Source organism: Anomaloglossus baeobatrachus, chromosome 2 (genome assembly GCF_048569485.1).
Source record: "Anomaloglossus baeobatrachus isolate aAnoBae1 chromosome 2, aAnoBae1.hap1, whole genome shotgun sequence".
NCBI classification, from domain to species: domain Eukaryota; kingdom Metazoa; phylum Chordata; class Amphibia; order Anura; family Aromobatidae; genus Anomaloglossus; species Anomaloglossus baeobatrachus.
In genome coordinates this window covers 480,490,169-480,509,080 of record NC_134354.1, presented here as the reverse complement: position 1 = coordinate 480,509,080, position 18,912 = coordinate 480,490,169, and the positions used below count along the sequence as shown (strand labels likewise).

Sequence of the window (18,912 nt, the reverse complement as noted above, 5' to 3'; positions counted from 1 at the left end):
ACGCAAAGTCTCTGGTAAACCAAACGGCTGGATGGACGGGTCCCGCAGCCAGCTGCTGTGACTTCTCCTGGACGGATGGTGGTGGCTGCCTTTCCCTGCACCTTTGTGTATGTTCGGTCCCGATGGATTCCCACCAGTAACCCGCTCCCAGCGTGTGTATGTGCCGGAGGAGCCCTTTTGCCCGCAGGCTCTGGCCCTTGTAACTCTAGCTGTGGCGGTAGCTGTATTTCCTTTTGCTGGTCGGACGGTTGCCTTCAATCGGGTCTTAGCTGTTAGGAAACCCCTGGGGTTCCGGTCACTGACGGATTTGACCTCTAATGGCGACTCCAAGCCTGGTCGGGGTCCGCAGGCCCTGCCAGTTTGTGCTGGCTTCACTTCGCTCTCCGGTTCGGTACCGGCGGGCCACCGCCCATCCCCGGTCCTACGGTTCCGCGTTGATTCGCCTCTCCTGCATTCGGCCACCACCGTCTGCCAACCTTGCTCTTAGTGCCCGGGCCACACACCCGGACACGGTCAGTTTACTTCTCCACTACTACTTCACTCCTTACTCCTTCACTTCCTTAACTGATCTCCTTTCCTTTTCCCGCCTCCAGGACTGTGAACTCCTCAGTGGGTGGGGCCAACCGCCTGGCTCCACCCCCACCTGGTGTGGACATCAGCCCCTGGAGGGAGGCAACAAGGATTTTGTGACTGGCTGATGTGCCTGTCTCAGGGTGGGGGTGTGTGTTGCAGTACCTGTGACGACCTGGCTAGTCCAGGGCGCCACAAACGCATCTGCGAATTTGCATATTTTGTGGCGAAAACCAAGCGTTCAAAGAAGCAACATGTCAATTGTTTTTGCCATTTGGGTTTTGCACTGCAAAGCTGAGTTTTTGCCCAAATTTCTGCCACAAAAAGGCTGCAGTTTGAACTGCATAGTGCGGTCTAGAAACCCAAATTCCCATAGACTATGCTTGAAAAGCAGAACACATCCATTTTGGCATTAAAGGAGTTGTCTGACATAAACTCAAAAAATTTTGGTAAGCTAATCTGTGCTGTATTGTCATATAAAACACCCCTACATTGTTATTTTTTGTTTTCTAACTTTTGTTCCTCTTGAATTCACCCTTTATTCTCTGCAGCTCTTTGTTTACATTCAGCTCTAGCAAACTGACCACTTCCTGTGCTAAACCTCCCAGTCAGAGCTGGCACTGCCCGGCCTCAGTGTCCAGCCCCTCCACAGTGTCCAGCCTCGCCCCCTGCCCACCCCCTGCACACACATTCCCTGTCAGTATTCTTCCCCAGCACCTGACCTGTTATCACTAAAGCATTGCAAATAACAGCCCCACATCGGGCTCTGCACCCCACAGCACATCAGGCTCTGCACCCCACACCACATCGGGCTCTGCACCCCACACCACATCAGGCTCTGCACCCCACACCACATCGGGCTCTGCACCGCACACGCACATATGGCTCTGCACACCACACGCACATCGGGCTCTGCACCGCACACGCACATAGGGCTCTGCACCGCACATGCACATAGGGCTCTGCACCGCACACGCACATAAGGCTCTGCACCGCACACGCACATAGGGCTCTGCACCGCACACACACACAGGGCCCTGCACCACACACACACAGGGCTCTGCACCGCACACACACAGGGCTCTGCACCGCACACACACAGGGCTCTGCACCGCACTCACATATGGCTCTGCACCGCACACACACATATGGCTCTGCACCGCACACACACACACACACACATACGGCTCTGCACCGCACGCACACACGGCGCTCTGTACCGACCCTCCCCTACCACCATAGGGAACACATGTAGGGAATACATACTCACCCGTCCTCGGTCCCCGCCGCTCCTGCACGTTCGCACACTGTCTGTGCTCTGGACATATCAGCACAGTAGTGATGTCACCGCTGTGCTGAAGAGAGCACAGAGAGCGGGGCAGTGATGAGAAGCAGCGCAGCGCTCCCTCTCATCAGCGCTTTCAAATGTACCGGCATCTGTAATCTGTGATGCCGGTACATTTGAATGTGCGATCCTGAGCAGGGGGCCCTGTGCTGGCGGTGACACCGCGGGCAGCCCCCGCCAGGCCCCTCCCCCAGGTCACGAACTCCACAGCAGTGCAGGGGGAGGTTGCGGGGAGAGTAAGAGGTGCGGGGGAATGTGTGGGAGGGTGCAGGGAAGGGGGGCAGGGCTCATCGCACTGTAGCCGCCCAGCAGGGCGGCAACATGCTGTTCCAGATTTGCATGTCAACATGGTCCTGCCCATATTGACATGAAATGATCGGAAGCAGCAAAATCGCGGCAGGAGCGGTCACATGACCACTCTGAGTCGGGGGAGAGGGGCTGACAGCAGGGCAGGTAAGTGCTCACTATCTACTTACCTGCCCCAATGTAGCCCAATAGGGTAATAAAAAAAAGTCAAAAGAAGCCGGATAACCCCTTTAAACGCTGCAGTTGAAAAAGCAGGTAAAAAGAAGGTAAAAAGCAGGTAAAAAGCAAAGTGCGGTCGCACCCTTACATTGCACACTGGCACAGTTGCTGCCTTATTAGTAAGAGTATCAGTCGGGGGCTTCATATCTCGTCAAATAGAGTCCACATACTATTGTAGGAAAATCTGTGTTCCCTCCAAAGCCCTGCTGTCTGCCCCAACAGTACTGTACAGTCACATGAGGGTTATTGTCATGTTCAGGAGAACCATATTATAGGGGGATTTTTATCTGTTCACGTTGTGAAAATTGGAAATCTGGGGTTAAAACAGAATTTTTGTGGCAAAAATGTAATTATTTTTTGCCCAATAGTATAAAATTTTGTGACACACATGTAGTGTCAATACGCACGCTCCACCATTAAATTAATTCACCGATCAATGCAGTTTGTAAAATGGGGTCACTTGTGGGGGATTTCTGCTGTTCTGTCACCTCAGGGCCTCTGCAAATGTGATATAGCACCCGCAAACCCTTCCAGCAAATTTTGAAGTCAAATATGGTGCAGCTTCCCTTCTCAGCTTTACACTTTACCTTAGCTAGAGGTCACACTTGCGTATCGCTTCTGATGCGTGAGCAACGGATGCGATATGCTAAAGACCCTCGGCTCATGCTCTGCTGCGAGCGTGAGCCAAGTGTCATGCACCTGTGACATGATCTTGCAATCGGGTCACAGCTGTTTAGGAGAGGGCGGGTGCTGAGGGGGAGAGGGAAGGGTTAATCCCCCATCTCCTCCCCTGTCAGCCTGTGCGTAAATCACACTCTAATTGAATGACATCCAAGTGCAGTACGATGTTTTTCTCTCACCCATAGACTTGTATGGGTGCGAGTGACACAGCTCTCGCTGACAATCGCAGTATGCTGTGATTATTTCTTCAGTCAGTTTAGGGCTGAGGAAAAACTTTCAGATGTGAGCTGCAGCATTGTCTTAAATGGGACCGAGTGCAATGCAAGATTTTCTCACATTGAACTTGTGCGACTCATACACAAGTGTGACATTACACAACAAATTTTGTGGTCCATTTTTTTCTTATTAGCCAATATAAAAATGTAAAACGGGAGGCTAAAACAACATTTTAGTGAAAAAAATGTAATTATTCTTTCTTCTCCACCCAATTCTGTAGTACACTTGTGGTGTGAATATGCATCACTGGATGAATTTATTGAGGAGTGTAGTTTGTAAAATGGGGCCACTTGTGGAGGGGTTCCACTATTTAGGCACATCAGGGGCTCTGCAAACACGACATTGTGTAGGTTATCTATTCCAGCAAATTTTGTGCTCCAAAATTCAAACAGCGCTCCTTTACTTCTGGGCCATGCTGTGCGCCCAAACAGTGGTTTTCCACCACATATGGAGTATCACTGCACTCAGGAGAAATTACATAACAAATGTTATGGTCCATTTTCTAATTTTGCTCTTGTGAAAATGAAAACAATTGGGATTAAAACAATAATTTTCTGGTAAAAAATGTTTTTGTTTCATTTTCATGTCTCAACGTTTGAAAATTTTGTGGGGCACCTGTGGTTCAAGGTACTCATCACACATCTAGATAAATTCCTTGCGGAGTGTAGTTTCCAGAATGTGACTTGTGGAGGACTTCCACTAGTTAGGCACATCAGGGGCTCTGCAAATGAGACATGGCTTCCTCTACATATTCCAGACAATTGTACCCTCTAAAATTCAAATAGCGCTTCTTCCCTTCCGAGCCCTGCATTGCGCCAAAACAGTAATTTTCCATCACATATTGGTTATCGTTGTACTCAGGAGAAAATGCACAACAAATTGTATTGAGGGCGGCATGGTGGCTCAGTGGTTAGCACTGCAGTCTTGCAGCGCTGGGGTCATGGGTTCAATTCCCACCAAGGACAACATCTGCAAGGAGTTTGTATGTTCTCCCCATGTTGTGTGGGTTTCCTCCCACACTCCAAAAACATACAAATAGGGAATTTAGATTGTGAGCCCCAATGGGGACAGTGAGGCCATTGTATGTAAAGCGCTGTGGAATTAACAGCGCTATATAAATGAATAAATATTATTATTATTGTATTGTCCGTTTTCTCCTGCTACCCTTGTTGAAATGAAAAAATTAGGGCTAAAGCAATATTTTTATGGGAAAAGTAACATTTTCATTTTTTCCTTCCACATTACTTTAATTCCTGTGAAGTACCTAAAGAGTTAAAAAAACATTCTTGGTTTTCAGCATTTTGAGGTGTGCAGGTTTCAAAGTGGTGTCACTTTTTGATATTTTTTGTCACCTAGGCCTCTCAAAGTTACTTCAAATGTGATGTGGTCCCTAAAAAAAATTGGTTTTGTAAAATTTGTAAAAATTAGAAATTGCTGATAAACTTTTAACCCTTCTAACTTCCTACGCCACAAAAGTATGTTTCAAAAATGATGCTTAGGCATGTGGGAAATGTTATTTATGAATTTTTTTGTGTGATATAACTATCTGGCTTAAGGGCATAAAAATTAAAAGTTTGAAAATTGCAAAATGTTCACATTTTTATTCAAATATTCAATATTTTCATAAACGCAAATGATATTCACCAAAATTTACCACTAACATGAAGTACAATATGTTAAGAAAGAAAACAATCTCAGAATCAAGTGGATCCGTAGAAGCATTCCAGAGTTACTACCCTTTAAAGTGACGCTGGTCAGAATTGTAAAATTTGGCCAGATCAGGAAGATAAAAAGAGGCTGAAGGTGAAGGGGTTAAATATGTTACAAATAATATAATACTAAATACATACATATAAGCCACAACAGTATAAAATAAAATGGATAAAATACTGATAAGTTGTTACGAATTAAATCACTGAGATCTTCTGACAGAGGAGATGCTGTAGTAAATATGGACAGATCTGCAATACACGTTGCTTCTCATGTGGTCTAACACTAGAAGATAAGATTTTATAAAGGGTCACACCAGACCCCTCATTTCTCCCTCAACCAAGGTCGGAGGGGAACGGCTGATTAGATTCAATTCTAATATAGTTTAAGTCATTATTTCTCCTGTCGGTCAAATTTTTCCCTCCAAGAACCTCTTAGAGAAACAATATAACTGGCATCTTATCGAACATCATTCAAGTATTCTTCACGTACTACACATTACCCTGGAGTCACACTTGCATGTGACTGGTGCGAGGATCGCATCTCATCGCCTGGAATGGCCACCTGCTCTACTGACAAAAGAGTGTGCTTCTATGCAGCTGCACGCTCCTGTCAGGAGAGCGGATGGCCAGTCCGGGCCGATGCGATTCTCGCGCGAGTTGCACACAAGTGTGACTCCAGTCTTAGCATGATATATCAGTAATTTAGGCAGATATTGTGCTCCTGTAGGCTGCCAGCTACCAAAACTTTTGCAATTTTACCCATATATGGGAATATGCTCCCTGATCATGGATATATCTATGGATTCTGTTAAACTTGAATTATAAAAAAAAACAACCTTAAAATATTGCTGGATTTTGTCCCACCTATGCAGTGCAAGCAGAGCAGCCGCCAAAGGTGAAAGCACTGACAACCCAGTGTTTAACAATTATATGTTACTTGGACACAACTAAACACAACTGCTGACCCAAATGGCTATTCAACATTGACAGCTACCTGTTAATTACTCTGTATACATACTCCATGTCTACTCTTCATCAGATAACAGGCAGTGATCAAATGCCCCCAACCTTGGATCTGAATAACTCATTACTCCACTTATGACACAATCATTCACACACATCGATATCTAAGATGGGGCAGAGGAAGAACAAGTGTTCACACTCATTTATTCTTCCTTTACCTTGCAACTGCCACATGAATGTGCCATGGGTTAATGTTTAGAATGATTCAAGTTCATGAACTTTGTCGGGTTCGGAACTGAGATTTCTCTTTATTGTTCAAGAAAAAAATATATAATTAGATGTTGATTATTCCAATCCGCATTCTAGCACATATCTTTATTATGGAGATTAGCAGGATGAGGACATCAAGAGAGTAACGTATAGGTATTTTAATCATTTTGCTTTCTGCTACCGGCTGGACACTAATGCACCTGGATGGATAAGTAACAACTCGACCATGAGTTTGCAGGACTAACCATACCTCTGGCCACCAAGAGTGAACTAAAAAAATAACTATTTTTTTTGTCATAGACGCACAGAGATCCTGACATCATGTTTAGATACTTTTCAGAAACCTAAACCTTGTGATTTTTCTTTTATCGTTATCGCTTTTTAAAAAGACTAGAATTAGTGGCAGCTTTTGCACATGCAGTATACAGAAGAACAGATACAGCATAGCAAGTACAGGCATTTTTTACAAAATCAGATGTTCCCTGAAGCATAGAGTAAAAGAATTCTTGTCACTGTACATACATGTAGATCTTGGCAAGCATTGTGATATTTTTGTTTGCTGTATTTTCTTATCCTTAATCTCACGGAAAGCAACCACTCTGCATGAAAGCTTTGGCATTCAGCAACTTTAATTTTATGTCTTTGCTGAGTACTGTGAGTTACTTAACTGCCCACTTTCTATCCTCTCACCGTGTTATGACAGATATACTGATTAGGAAGCTAATAATCAGTAAAATAATTAGTTATCTTCCTGAAGCGTAAATACACTGAACAAAAACATAAAAGTATTACTCCTGCCCTCCTGATTGACAGTGCTCGTTTCACAGAGCAAATCGCTGTCTGAATGCTGCCGGCGCGTGTGTGTGGCCAGACACATTCTCTTCCCAATCTCCTTTCTTCTGACGCTGCTCTCTAAACTCATATACCCGGAAGTAAACCCTTTTGGACAAATTTACCTCTTCAAATATAAAGAGGGCAGGAACTTTAATGTCACTTACTAGAAGTAGCAATCCTAAAAGTCAATGTCATTCCTTGCCACATGACTTAATCCCGTCACGACCTTTGACATATATTTCCGTCAAAGGTTGTGTCTTTTGCTTTGATGCTGGTTCGTATGCCATATTTCCCTGCACATGTCAGCTGCTCTGATCAGCTAACATGGGCCTATAACAGCCATGGGTGGATCGGAGATCCACCCATGGCTGTTAACCAGTTAACTCCCGCTGTCAATCTCTGAAAGCAGGATTTAACAGGTACCAGCAGGAAGGGCTTCATTCCCCGCTTCCATCGGCAGCACCAGGGCGGCCATCAGGGCTTTAAACTCCTTACTGGTGTATAAGTTCCGGTGATCAGAATCAAAGAGGGGGCCTGGAGTGAGCACTCACTTCTCTGCCTCTGCTCACTGGGCCCCAAGGGCAGAATTCGGCCATTTCTGTATTCAATTGAACATGCGCATGCACGTTCAGTTGAAATACATTGCTTGATGCCAGCCCGGGAGTAGTTAACTGCTGCCAGCCAATCAGAGGTTGGCAGCTGACGTTCGCACGCGTTGCCGGCGTATGACGTCATTGTCATATGCCGACGCGTCCAGCGCCATATAGAAAGAAGGAAGAGGATGTTGCTGGTTGCAGCCAGATGAGAAGGAACTTTTTTTTCCTTGTACTAGACTCCCCAATATGGGCTTATGGGTACAGACAAATGGGACCAGGATGGAAACATATGGGGCAGAAGGGAGACATATGGGGCAGGATGGGAGAACATATGGGGCAGAATGGAGAAATATGGGGTCTGGATGGAAGAACATATGGGGCAGAATGGATAAATATGGGGTCTGGATGGGAGAACATATGGGGCAGAATGGAGACATATAAGGGAGAATGGAGAACATATGGGAGCTGGATGGAAACATATGGGGCCTGGATGGAGACATGGGGCAGAATGGAGACATGGGAGCTGGATGGGTGAACATATGGGGACATGGTGGGAGAACATTTGGGGCATGATGGAGACATGTAAGGTCATAATGGAGCACATATGGAGGCAGAATGGATACATATTGGGGCTGGATGGGAGAACATATGGGAGTAAAATGGAGACATATGGGGGCTGGATGGGAGAACATATGTGAGCAGAATGAAGAAACATATGTGGGCAGGAGAGAGACATATGGGGCAGAATGGACAACATATGAGTGCATAATGGAGACATATGGAGACAGGATGGGAGAACACATGGAGGACTGGATGGAGACATGTGGGGCAAAATGGAGACATATGGGTGCTGGATTGGAGAACATATAGGTGCAGGATAGAAACATACAGTTAGGTCCAGAAATATTTGGACAGTGACACAAGTTATGTTATTTTAGCTGTTTACAAAAACATGTTCAGAAATACAATTATATATATAATATGGGCTGAAAGTGCACACTCCCAGCTGCAATATGAGAGTTTTCACATCCAAATCAGAGAAAGGGTTTAGGAATCATAGCTCTGTAATGCATAGCCTCCTCTTTTTAAAGGGACCAAAAGTAATAGGACAAGGGACTCTAAGGGCTGCAATTAACTCTGAAGGCGTCTCCCTCGTTAACCTGTAATCAATGAAGTAGTTAAAAGGTCTGGGGTTGATTACAGGTGTGTGGTTTTGCATTTGGAAGCTGTTGCTGTGACCAGACAACATGCGGTCTAAGGAACTCTCAATTGAGGTGAAGCAGAACATCCTGAGGCTGAAAAAAAAGAAAAAATCCATCAGAGAGATAGCAGACATGCTTGGAGTAGCAAAATCAACAGTCGGGTACATTCTGAGAAAAAAGGAATTGACTGGTGAGCTTGGGAACTCAAAAAGGCCTGGGCGTCCACGGATGACAACAGTGGTGGATGATCGCCGCATACTTTCTTTGGTGAAGAAGAACCCGTTCACAACATCAACTGAAGTCCAGAACACTCTCAGTGAAGTAGGTGTATCTGTCTCTAAGTCAACAGTAAAGAGAAGACTCCATGAAAGTAAATACAAAGGGTTCACATCTAGATGCAAACCATTCATCAATTCCAAAAATAGACAGGCCAAAGTTACATTTGCTGAAAAACACCTCATGAAGCCGGCTCAGTTCTGGAAAAGTATTCTATGGACAGATGAGACAAAGATCAACCAGAATGATGGGAAGAAAAAAGTTTGGAGAAGAAAGGGAACGGCACATGATCCAAGGCACACCACATCCTCTGTAAAACATGGTGGAGGCAACGTGATGGCATGGGCATGCATGGCTTTCAATGGCACTGGGTCACTTGTGTTTATTGATGACATAACAGCGGACAAGAGTAGCCGGATGAATTCTGAAGTGTACCGGGATATACTTTCAGCCCAGATTCAGCCAAATGCCGCAAAGTTGATCGGACGGCGCTTCATAGTACAGATGGACAATGACCCCAAGCATACAGCCAAAGCTACCCAGGAGTTCATGAGTGCAAAAAAGTGGAACATTCTGCAATGGCCAAGTCAATCACCAGATCTTAACCCAATTGAGCATGCATTTCACTTGCTCAAATCCAGACTTAAGACGGAAAGACCCACAAACAAGCAAGACCTGAATGCTGCGGCTGTAAAGGCCTGCAAAGCATTAAGAAGGAGGAAACCCAGCGTTTGGTGATGTCCATGGGTTCCAGATTTAAGGCAGTGATTGCCTCCAAAGGATTCGCAACAAAATATTGAAAATAAAAATATTTTGTTTGGGTTTGGTTTATTTGTCCAATTACTTTTGACCTCCTAAAATGTGGAGTGTTTGTAAAGAAATGTGTACAATTCCTACAATTTCTATCAGATATTTTTGTTCAAACCTTCAAATTAAACGTTACAATCTGCACTTGAATTCTGTTGTAGAGGTTTCATTTCAAATCCAATGTGGTGGCATGCAGAGCCCAACTCGCGAAAATTGTGTCACTGTCCAAATATTTCTGGACCTAACTGTATGGGGGCTGGATGGAAACATATGGGAAGAATGGAAACATGGAGGTTCGAAGGGAGAACATATACAAGCAGGATGGAGACATGTGGGGGCATGATGGGACAACTTAATATGGGGCAGGATGGAGACATATAAGGGCAAAACAGAGAACATATGGGGGCTGGATGGAAGAACATATGGGCGCAGGATAGAAACATATGGGGGCTGGATGGAGACATATGGGAAGAATGGAGACATGGAGGCTGGAAGGGAGAAAATATAAAAGAAGGATGGAAACATGTGGGGGCATGATGGGACAAGTTAATATGGGGCAGGATGGAGACATATAAGGGCAAAACAGAGAACATATGGGGGCTGGATGGGAGAACATATAGATGCAGGATGGAAACATATGGGGCAAAATGGAGAACATATGAGGCATAATGGAGACATATGGGGGCAGGATGGGAGAACATATGGGGGACTGGATGGAGACATATGGGGGCAGGATGACGACATTATATGGGATCTGGATGGAATAACATGCAGGATGAAGAACCATATGGCGCAGGATGAAGACATATAGGGGCAGGATGGAGAACATATGCCGGAAGGATGAAGAAATAGGTTTCTCCCTGTCTATACATATGGAGATATATGTCAATCAACTGGAATGGCGAAGGGGGAAGCCAACCTAAGGTGATGCCAGATTAGTCAGCTATCCACCTATAGTCTCCAGCTCACGTTTTAAAGTGACCCTGTCATGCAAAAAAAGACTATTAACCTACAGATATGGGGTTATTCTGCAGGTTAATAGCACTCTAAAGCTGCCCACTGCTCACACTGAAAACCCCGCTGCTGGAAGGAAATGAACTGTATTCTTCCTGGCAGCTTTAGACTTTCAGCCATAAGGGTTGGCCAACGCGGTTTTAGTCACCACTCACCAGTGACCATAGTGAACGGTGGCTGTAACAGTGCTCCTGGCACTAACTGGCAGCCGTATCTAATGCTATGTTATGTCTGGACTGGTACAGAATTTCACAGTAAAACATACCTGTGTGCAATTGCACAGCCAGCCCATGGTCCTGACAGAACGAATCTAGTAACCGATTCCTTTCAATGGCTGAATCTGATCCGAAAAATGGGGGAGTCTAATGAGTCTCATGGACTGGACATTTTTAAAATGAATATGTATATGGATCAATGAAAATTTGTGAGTCTGTTGCTGTCTAAGAAAAAACTAACCACATACGAACAAGTCACATGGATGTATGATTGCAGGCTAAGGGTAACAGTGCAGGTCAGTGGTCAGCGGATTCATTGTAGTACTGGAAGTCTAGGAGGGAATTTGACCAAAACGGCAGTATGTGGAGCTTTTTATTTCTTTTTTTTTGTTATTTTATTTTCTATTCTTTAAGTTATGCATGAGCTTTCAATAGTGCACTTGTTGCCCACACTCCAAAAACAGAGCGTGAGCTAAGTGACTATATTGTACATTCAAAAGCTAAAATTATAAGAAAGGAAATATTCATAAATGACATTTTTAGACTGCTGAATAATGGAGTAAATACTACTTGCTCATATAGATACAGCCTTCTACACACGGTGATCAGACAGTTTGTAAATTATTTAATGATCGCACAATGGTGACACTAACACCTCTACTATAATGTTACTTCATCATATCACTTACAATGTGCCTGGAGTTAATTTAGGAGCTGCACATACTGATTACAAGAGGTTAGTAATACTGGAAGAAGAAAAACATGGAAAGAAAATTATACAGTATCTTCTTAACCTTTTCATCTATCCATTACAACAAAAACTGTATCTGAACCCTTCAGAGTTTTCCATACTGCTCCATAAATTTGACCTAAAACAATATTAAAGGGAATGCTCTGTAATCTGAGGAAAGCATTCAGTAGGGGCTAAGACACTGATTTCAGTTATGTGTCACTTATTAGGCTGCGTGCTATTGTTTCAATACAATGAGTGTTTTATTATTGCCCGAACCTTGTCCCACGTGAGCCCTTGTCTGACCATGCCCCCAGCACTGATTAGCAGCTCACTGTCAATATACAATGTACACAGAAAGCTGTGGTGCAGGTGTACCGCCCCGCGGCCTCGGCTGCGAACGCCGAGCCGCTCGGGTCCGGGCTCGTGTGTTGGTGGCTCGAGCGCCTCTGGACCCGGGGGTCACGTTGCTCTGTAAGGATATAGTGGCGGTGCTCACAGGGGGTGGTGGGATAGTTGTGTTGTGAAGTTCGTGACGCCACCCACGGGTTGTGGTGATGGCGGACACCACCGCTGCGGTGAAGGTACGGGGACTCCCGGGAGCGGTGTAGGGGCGCAGCTAGGTGTTGACCCCTCCGTGGGTAGCGGTTGTTGGTACTGGGGCCTGGTTGGCGAGGGGCCGGGGTGCAGAGCGCAAGTTGGCGGTGCAGCGCGGTGCGGTGCCCGAGGGCACTGGTGTACTCACTCTGATACAAGACACTGGAGGTGCTGGTAAACCAAACGGGGTGACGAACGGGGCCCGCAGCCGGCTGCAGTTTCTCCAGATAGGTTGGTAATGTCCACCTTTCTGCTGCACCTGTATGTGATCTTGGCTACTGTGCCTGGGCACTGGTAGCCCGTTCCCCAGCGTATATGTGTCGTAGGAGCCCGTTTGCCTGCAGACGCTGGCCCCTTGGATCTCTGGCCTCTGGTGGTGGCTCCTATACGGACGGGTTGGGCTGTTGCCTTCAATCAGGACTTAGGTGGGAATGAACCCCTGAGGTCCAGACCGCAATTAGTTGATTTGACTATGGTGGTGGCTTATAGCCTAGTTTGGGGTCTGAGTACCCTGCCTGGTGCTCCGGTATCCAGTTGGCTCCCCGGTTCGGTTCCGGCGGGCCACTACCCTGTCCCGGTCCCTTACGGTTCCACCGGTCGTATTCCCGGTCTCCTGCAGGCAGAACTGTGCTCCTCTCACTCCTCTCTCCTAACTCAATCTCGATCTATCTGCTTGTGTTTTCCTGCCTCAGGCCAGCAGACTCCTCGGAGGGCATGTCTATCCACCTGACTCCGCCCACCTGGCGTGCCTGTCTGACTCTGAGGAAGGCAATCAGGTCTTTTGGTTGACTGGTGGTACCTTACTGGGGTGGGGGTGTATGTGGTGTGTGTAATGACCTGTGACCCCGAGGGTGTCCAGGGCGTCACACAGTTGGGGGCAGCTTTCTGCTCTCTTCTACATTTTAAAACTCTGATTGTGTCATAAATGTTGCACCCAGTAAACTAAGTAATACATTGTTGGAATCAAGGTCTCGTTTCCTACATTATAGTGACAGATTCCCTTTAAATGTTCACACAAGTTCTAAAAGTACTGTAGATCTAGGGAACCAAATCATGCAAATATTTCTGTTAATTCAGATTCGTCCTGCAAATTGAATTTTAGTCTATACTACAGCTTACAAGACAGTAGTTTCAACTCCATTATGTTGGTGAGTTTTCTACCATGAACTGCTTGCTTTAGGATCTTCCACACCATGTCTATAGGATTAAGGTCAGAATTTAGAGCTGGCCATTCCCATTCTTCTTCAACCATTCTTTTGTAGAATGACTTGTGTGCTTTGGGTGGTTGTCTTGCTGTATGACCCATGTTCTCTTAAGATTCAACTCACCGACAGATGTCCTGATATTTTCCTTTAGAATTTGCTGGTATAATTCAGTTTCATTTGTACCATCAATAATCAGAAGCCATCATGGTCCAGAGTCAACAAAATAGACCCAAATCATTATGTCACCACCACCGGTTTTCTCAGATGGTATCATGTTTTTCTGCTGTAATGCAGTGCTTTCCTTTCTCCAAATGTAACAATTCTCATTTAAACCAAAAAGCCTTACTAGTCTCATTTGTCCACAAAACGTTGGTCTACTGGTTAGTCCAGGTTGTTGTTAGTACGCTTCAGATACAGCAATGTTGTCTTGTTGGGAGTCCAAATTCTTTAGGTATGGTTATATATTATTTTTCAGCCAGGTGAAAATCAACAACCCTTTTCTGAGGTCCTCAGAATTCTCCTTTGTTCATGCCATAATACAATTCCACAACATGTGTTGATATATCTATGTTGTGTCCTGTCAATCAACTGGCGTGATGAATGGAAAAAATTAACGACTTTTCAAACTATATTTCAGGGTAAGATCTCCTTCACAAGTCCGTGTTTAAACACGTACATGAAAAATGGTTCCGGTATCATCAGTGTTTCGGATCAGTGAGTCATCCGTGTGTCAGTTTTTACCATCAGTGTTATCAGTGTTTCTCACAGATGGATAAATCAATGAATGACAAAGCTTCTCCTATACTTTGCAATGTAAAACACATTCAGCACATGGTTGGCACACAGATACCATCCGTGTACTGTACGTGTTTTTCACAAGTCCATAGACTTTTATGGGCATGTGTCATCAGTGCTGCTGGAAAAAAACATGTGAATTAGATTATAATGGGTATCTGTTGTATCCTTGAAAAAATGGATGCAACACAGTCATCTGAATGAAGTCTAAGACATACTTTGCTCAAATAAAGTCTATGTGGATCTGTATAAACAGAACAGTAGAAATATGTACAACATACTTTGTACTTAAGTGTTCCACCCATATTTAAGCCATTTTTCACAGATTTTTTTTTTCATTCACAGTCAATGAATAAACAAAAATTCAGTTTTTAAAATGGATGAAGAAAAAAAAAAGGATGTAAAACAAAGGCAATACGGAAGACACATGAGAAAAACAAGGGTCCATTACTCATTGATGTGAAAACTGACAAGATTGTGTGAATGTTGCCTTAATTTCATTATAAGTAGTGTTGAGTGGATCCGAACTGTAAAAATTCGGATCCGCGCGGTTTCAGCATCCGATCCAGGTCCGACCCGGTCGCGGGAATCTGGCTGCACCATCCAGATCCGGGATTTTTTTTTCTCTCTCTCTCTCTCGTCCCGGATCCGCTTCCCATTCACATACATTGGTCCGGATTTCGGATCGGATCCGGACTTCTTTTCCAACCCGCGACGGATCCGCCGGACCCGGATTATTAGAAGTCCGCTCACTTCTAATTATAAGTCAATGAGAAACCATTGAAATGATCAAATCATCTTTTCTGACTAATAAGCCGAAAGGGATATCGACGTAGAGTTCTAATTTATTTGAAATAAATCAATAGAACTTGTGAAAATAAGAAACGTTGTAATATAATCGTATTAGAGAAATCTGCTTCTTTCTCCTCCCAGACTGATCATTCATTCTTAATATCCTCCACTCTTTCTCTTCCCATCAATGAGAAAGAAGATGGCAGTTGGTGCTGATAAAAGTCTATGGAGAAAGGTTCGTTCATCCCCATGAAGTGACACCCCCCAGGCTCCATGACCTCTAGGATCCGGTGATGTTAGGTCAACTTCCAGTTGACCTGACATCACTATGGCCAGCCTCATTCTTCCTGTGTGACTGGGCTGTGGGCAGCGTTTCACCGCTCATTACAGCCCAGCACCGCTCCTTCTTACGGTGCTCTGCAGTGAAGGAGAGAGCGTGAAATCCTGCGCTGTCATGAGTGGTGAAACTCCGCCCACAGCCCAGTCACTCAGGAAGACTGGGGCCTTCTGCGGTGATGTCAGGTCAACTGGAAGTCATCACCGAATCTCAGAGGTCACGGAGCCTGGGGGGGGTCACTTAATGCAGATCAGCGGACCGCAATAGCGCCACTCACAGGCAGGATTGGCTGAAAAAGGTATTTAGAAAGATCCTTCCCTCTCAGTTTTACAGGGATGTGGTCACTACTGTAGAGTAGTGAACCACCCCTTTAACATTAGGTATACATTACCCATCAATCTAATTTAGTATAAAAAAAATGTAAACATAAACTTCATAAAATATTTACAACTAAAGAGCGACTTTTTAAAATTAATTTAAAATAGTGGTGTACAAGTATTGTAGACTGGATCTATCCCACAGGCTTTTGTTTGGTTTTCTTATGTATATACAAAATCAGTATATGTCCCGAAAAATAGATTGACATTGACATTTCAATTAAAGAAAAGGTCTTAAGATCCATGATAACCTGAGCATGAACGGTAAACTGAAAGTTAGATATACCTTACATCGGTCTAATCTTCAAACACAATTTCACCAAATTAATTTTTGCACAGGGTCAGAGATTTGGCCCCATAAAATTAGGAATAGAACATGTGCACTAAAGGGTATGTACAGAATTTACATAAGACTGGTAAAAAGAAACTTACCTGTGGCATCAAATGCATCTGTAGGAGCAGAAGCCGGCTGCATCCTGCCAGAGATGAGGACTCGAACTGATCACATTAGCAGCAGCCTTACGAGCGCTCCCTCCAGAGCTGCAGCTCATCCAGCCCTGTCTGCCTATACATAGCTCAATGTGACCTGCTGGAGACAGGTGTGATATGTGGCCTGCTTCTCTCATTACAGCCCCGCTCACTGAATTCTCTATTTCTTTTTGTTACTTTGGGGCACAATTTTCAGAAATTTTGTTCATGTATTTAAGTGCAAATCGTTTTCGCAAGTATTATATGATAAAGATGAATATTATTTATAGATAGGATATTAATAATTGATTATATTACACAATATGTTAAAACATAGTTTAGACATAGAATTAAAGCTAAATTAGGAAATATAGTTTTCTGGGAATAGAAAGCTAGTGCTTGGTAAAAGATTAAAAAGAGAGAACTGGGAAATTGGTGCAAATGTTGCCGAAATAATGCATGTATTTGTACATGTGGAAGTGTGCAGAGGAAATTGAGCAAATGTAAAAGGTCTTCTAGGAATAGAGATAAGTGCCCCTAGTGTGCTTGGATAAGTAAAAATAAAAAAACAGAGTTGTCATTTACTCGTTCTGGTCCAGCTCCACCTCTCTGACGCTGCTCTATAGATTGTTTACAGGCTGCAGCGGTAACATCATGACTACAGTGCACATCACCGCTGCACCCAAACTCTGAGCTCAGTTACGCTGTTGATGGCATGAGCCGCAGAGCTTAGTGGTTGGCTATAGAGGTGATATCACAACTACAGTGCACATCACCGCTGCACCCAAACTCTGAGCTCAGTTACGCTGTTGATGGCATGAGCCGCAGAGCTTAGTGGTTGGCTATAGAGGTGATATCACAACTACAGTGCACATCACCGCTGCACCTAAACTCTGAGCTCAGTTACGCTCTTGATGGCATGAGCCGCAGAGCTTAGTGATTGGCTATAGAGGTGGATTGGCTATAGAGGTGATATCACGACTACAGTGCACATCACCGCTGCACCCAAACTCAGAGCTCAGTTACGCTCTTGATGGCATGAGCCGCAGAGCTTAGTGATTGGCTACAGAGGTGATATCACGACTACAGTGCACATCACCGCTGCACCCAAACTCTGAGCTCAGTGACTCTGTTGATGGCACGAGCCGCAGAGCTTAGTGATTGGCTGCAGCGGTGACATTATGACTAGAGTGCACATCACTGCTGCATCCAAACTCTGAGCTCAATGACTCTGTTGATGGCAAAAGCTGTAGAGCTTAGTGATTGGCTGCATCAGTGACATCATGACTACAGTGCACATCACCACTGCATCCAAACTCTGAGCCCAGTGACTCTTATGATGGCATGAGCCGCAGAGCTTAGTGATTGGCTGCAGAGGTGATATCATGACTACAGTGCACATAACCGCTGCTGCACCCAAACTCTGAGCTTAGTGGCTCTGTTAATGGCACAAGCTGCAAAGCTTAGTGATTGGGTACAGCAGTGATGTCACCACTGCAGCCTGTAATCCATCACAGGATCTGTGGCGGAGAGGCAGAGCTTGACCCGGGGAAAGTAACACTTCTTTTTTTATTTCAAACAAGTGCTGGAAAATGGGTTGCAAAATGCTATTCCAGTAAAACCCCTTTAATATATAATAATGGTCACAGTAAATTTATTCACCACTATGAAGTTACTCTATTGCTCAATTTCATGTGCATATCTTCAAGTCTATGTGTGCATTGTTTCTGTAGCGTTTCCATAAATTCATATGTTGGAATCACAAACAGCGTTGCACAAACACCATTGTATATTGTATTTTCTGCTTATTTCCGCTAAATACCTTCCCAATAAATTCACGTTAGACATGCATTATGATATTTGCAATTACATTTATTAACTATTTCAATATATAGTATTCATTTTAAGGAATGTTCACTAGCAAGAAGCCAGAAGCTTTAATGTGTAAATTAATGGACGATATATAGAATCACAGATATATTAGTCCTGTAAAAGTGCCTTTTATTGCAAATGACTTTCTCTTGGATTCTCTTGTAATGTCACAATATATATGGACGGATGAGCAGCTTAAGTGAGCACAGTTCAATGTCACACTATTGTGCCTAAACTGAATAAAAGAAGCCTAGTGAGTGCTATATATGTGAGACGTATGTGCTTTACTCTTTACTCAATATAGTGAATGTTATAAATTGTGATAGATTAGATAGATGATAAATAGATACTATATATATATATATATATATATATATATATATATATATATATATATATATATATATATAATATATATATATATATATATATATATATATAGATTAGTTACTA

At 44.0% G+C, this 18,912-nt stretch overlaps 1 protein-coding gene across 1 annotated transcript in view; it reads right to left on the bottom strand.

Annotated features, from left to right (window-relative positions):
* The window catches only part of TMEM255B (transmembrane protein 255B), a 124,623-nt gene extending 108,019 nt beyond the window's left edge, over positions 1-16,604 (bottom strand). The window contains exon 1 of the mRNA XM_075334253.1: positions 16,552-16,604. Coding sequence (XP_075190368.1) covers positions 16,552-16,594 — 43 coding nt within the window. The 5' untranslated portion in view covers positions 16,595-16,604. The remainder of the gene's footprint in view (positions 1-16,551) is intronic.
* Between the last annotated feature and the right edge of the window lie 2,308 nt (positions 16,605-18,912).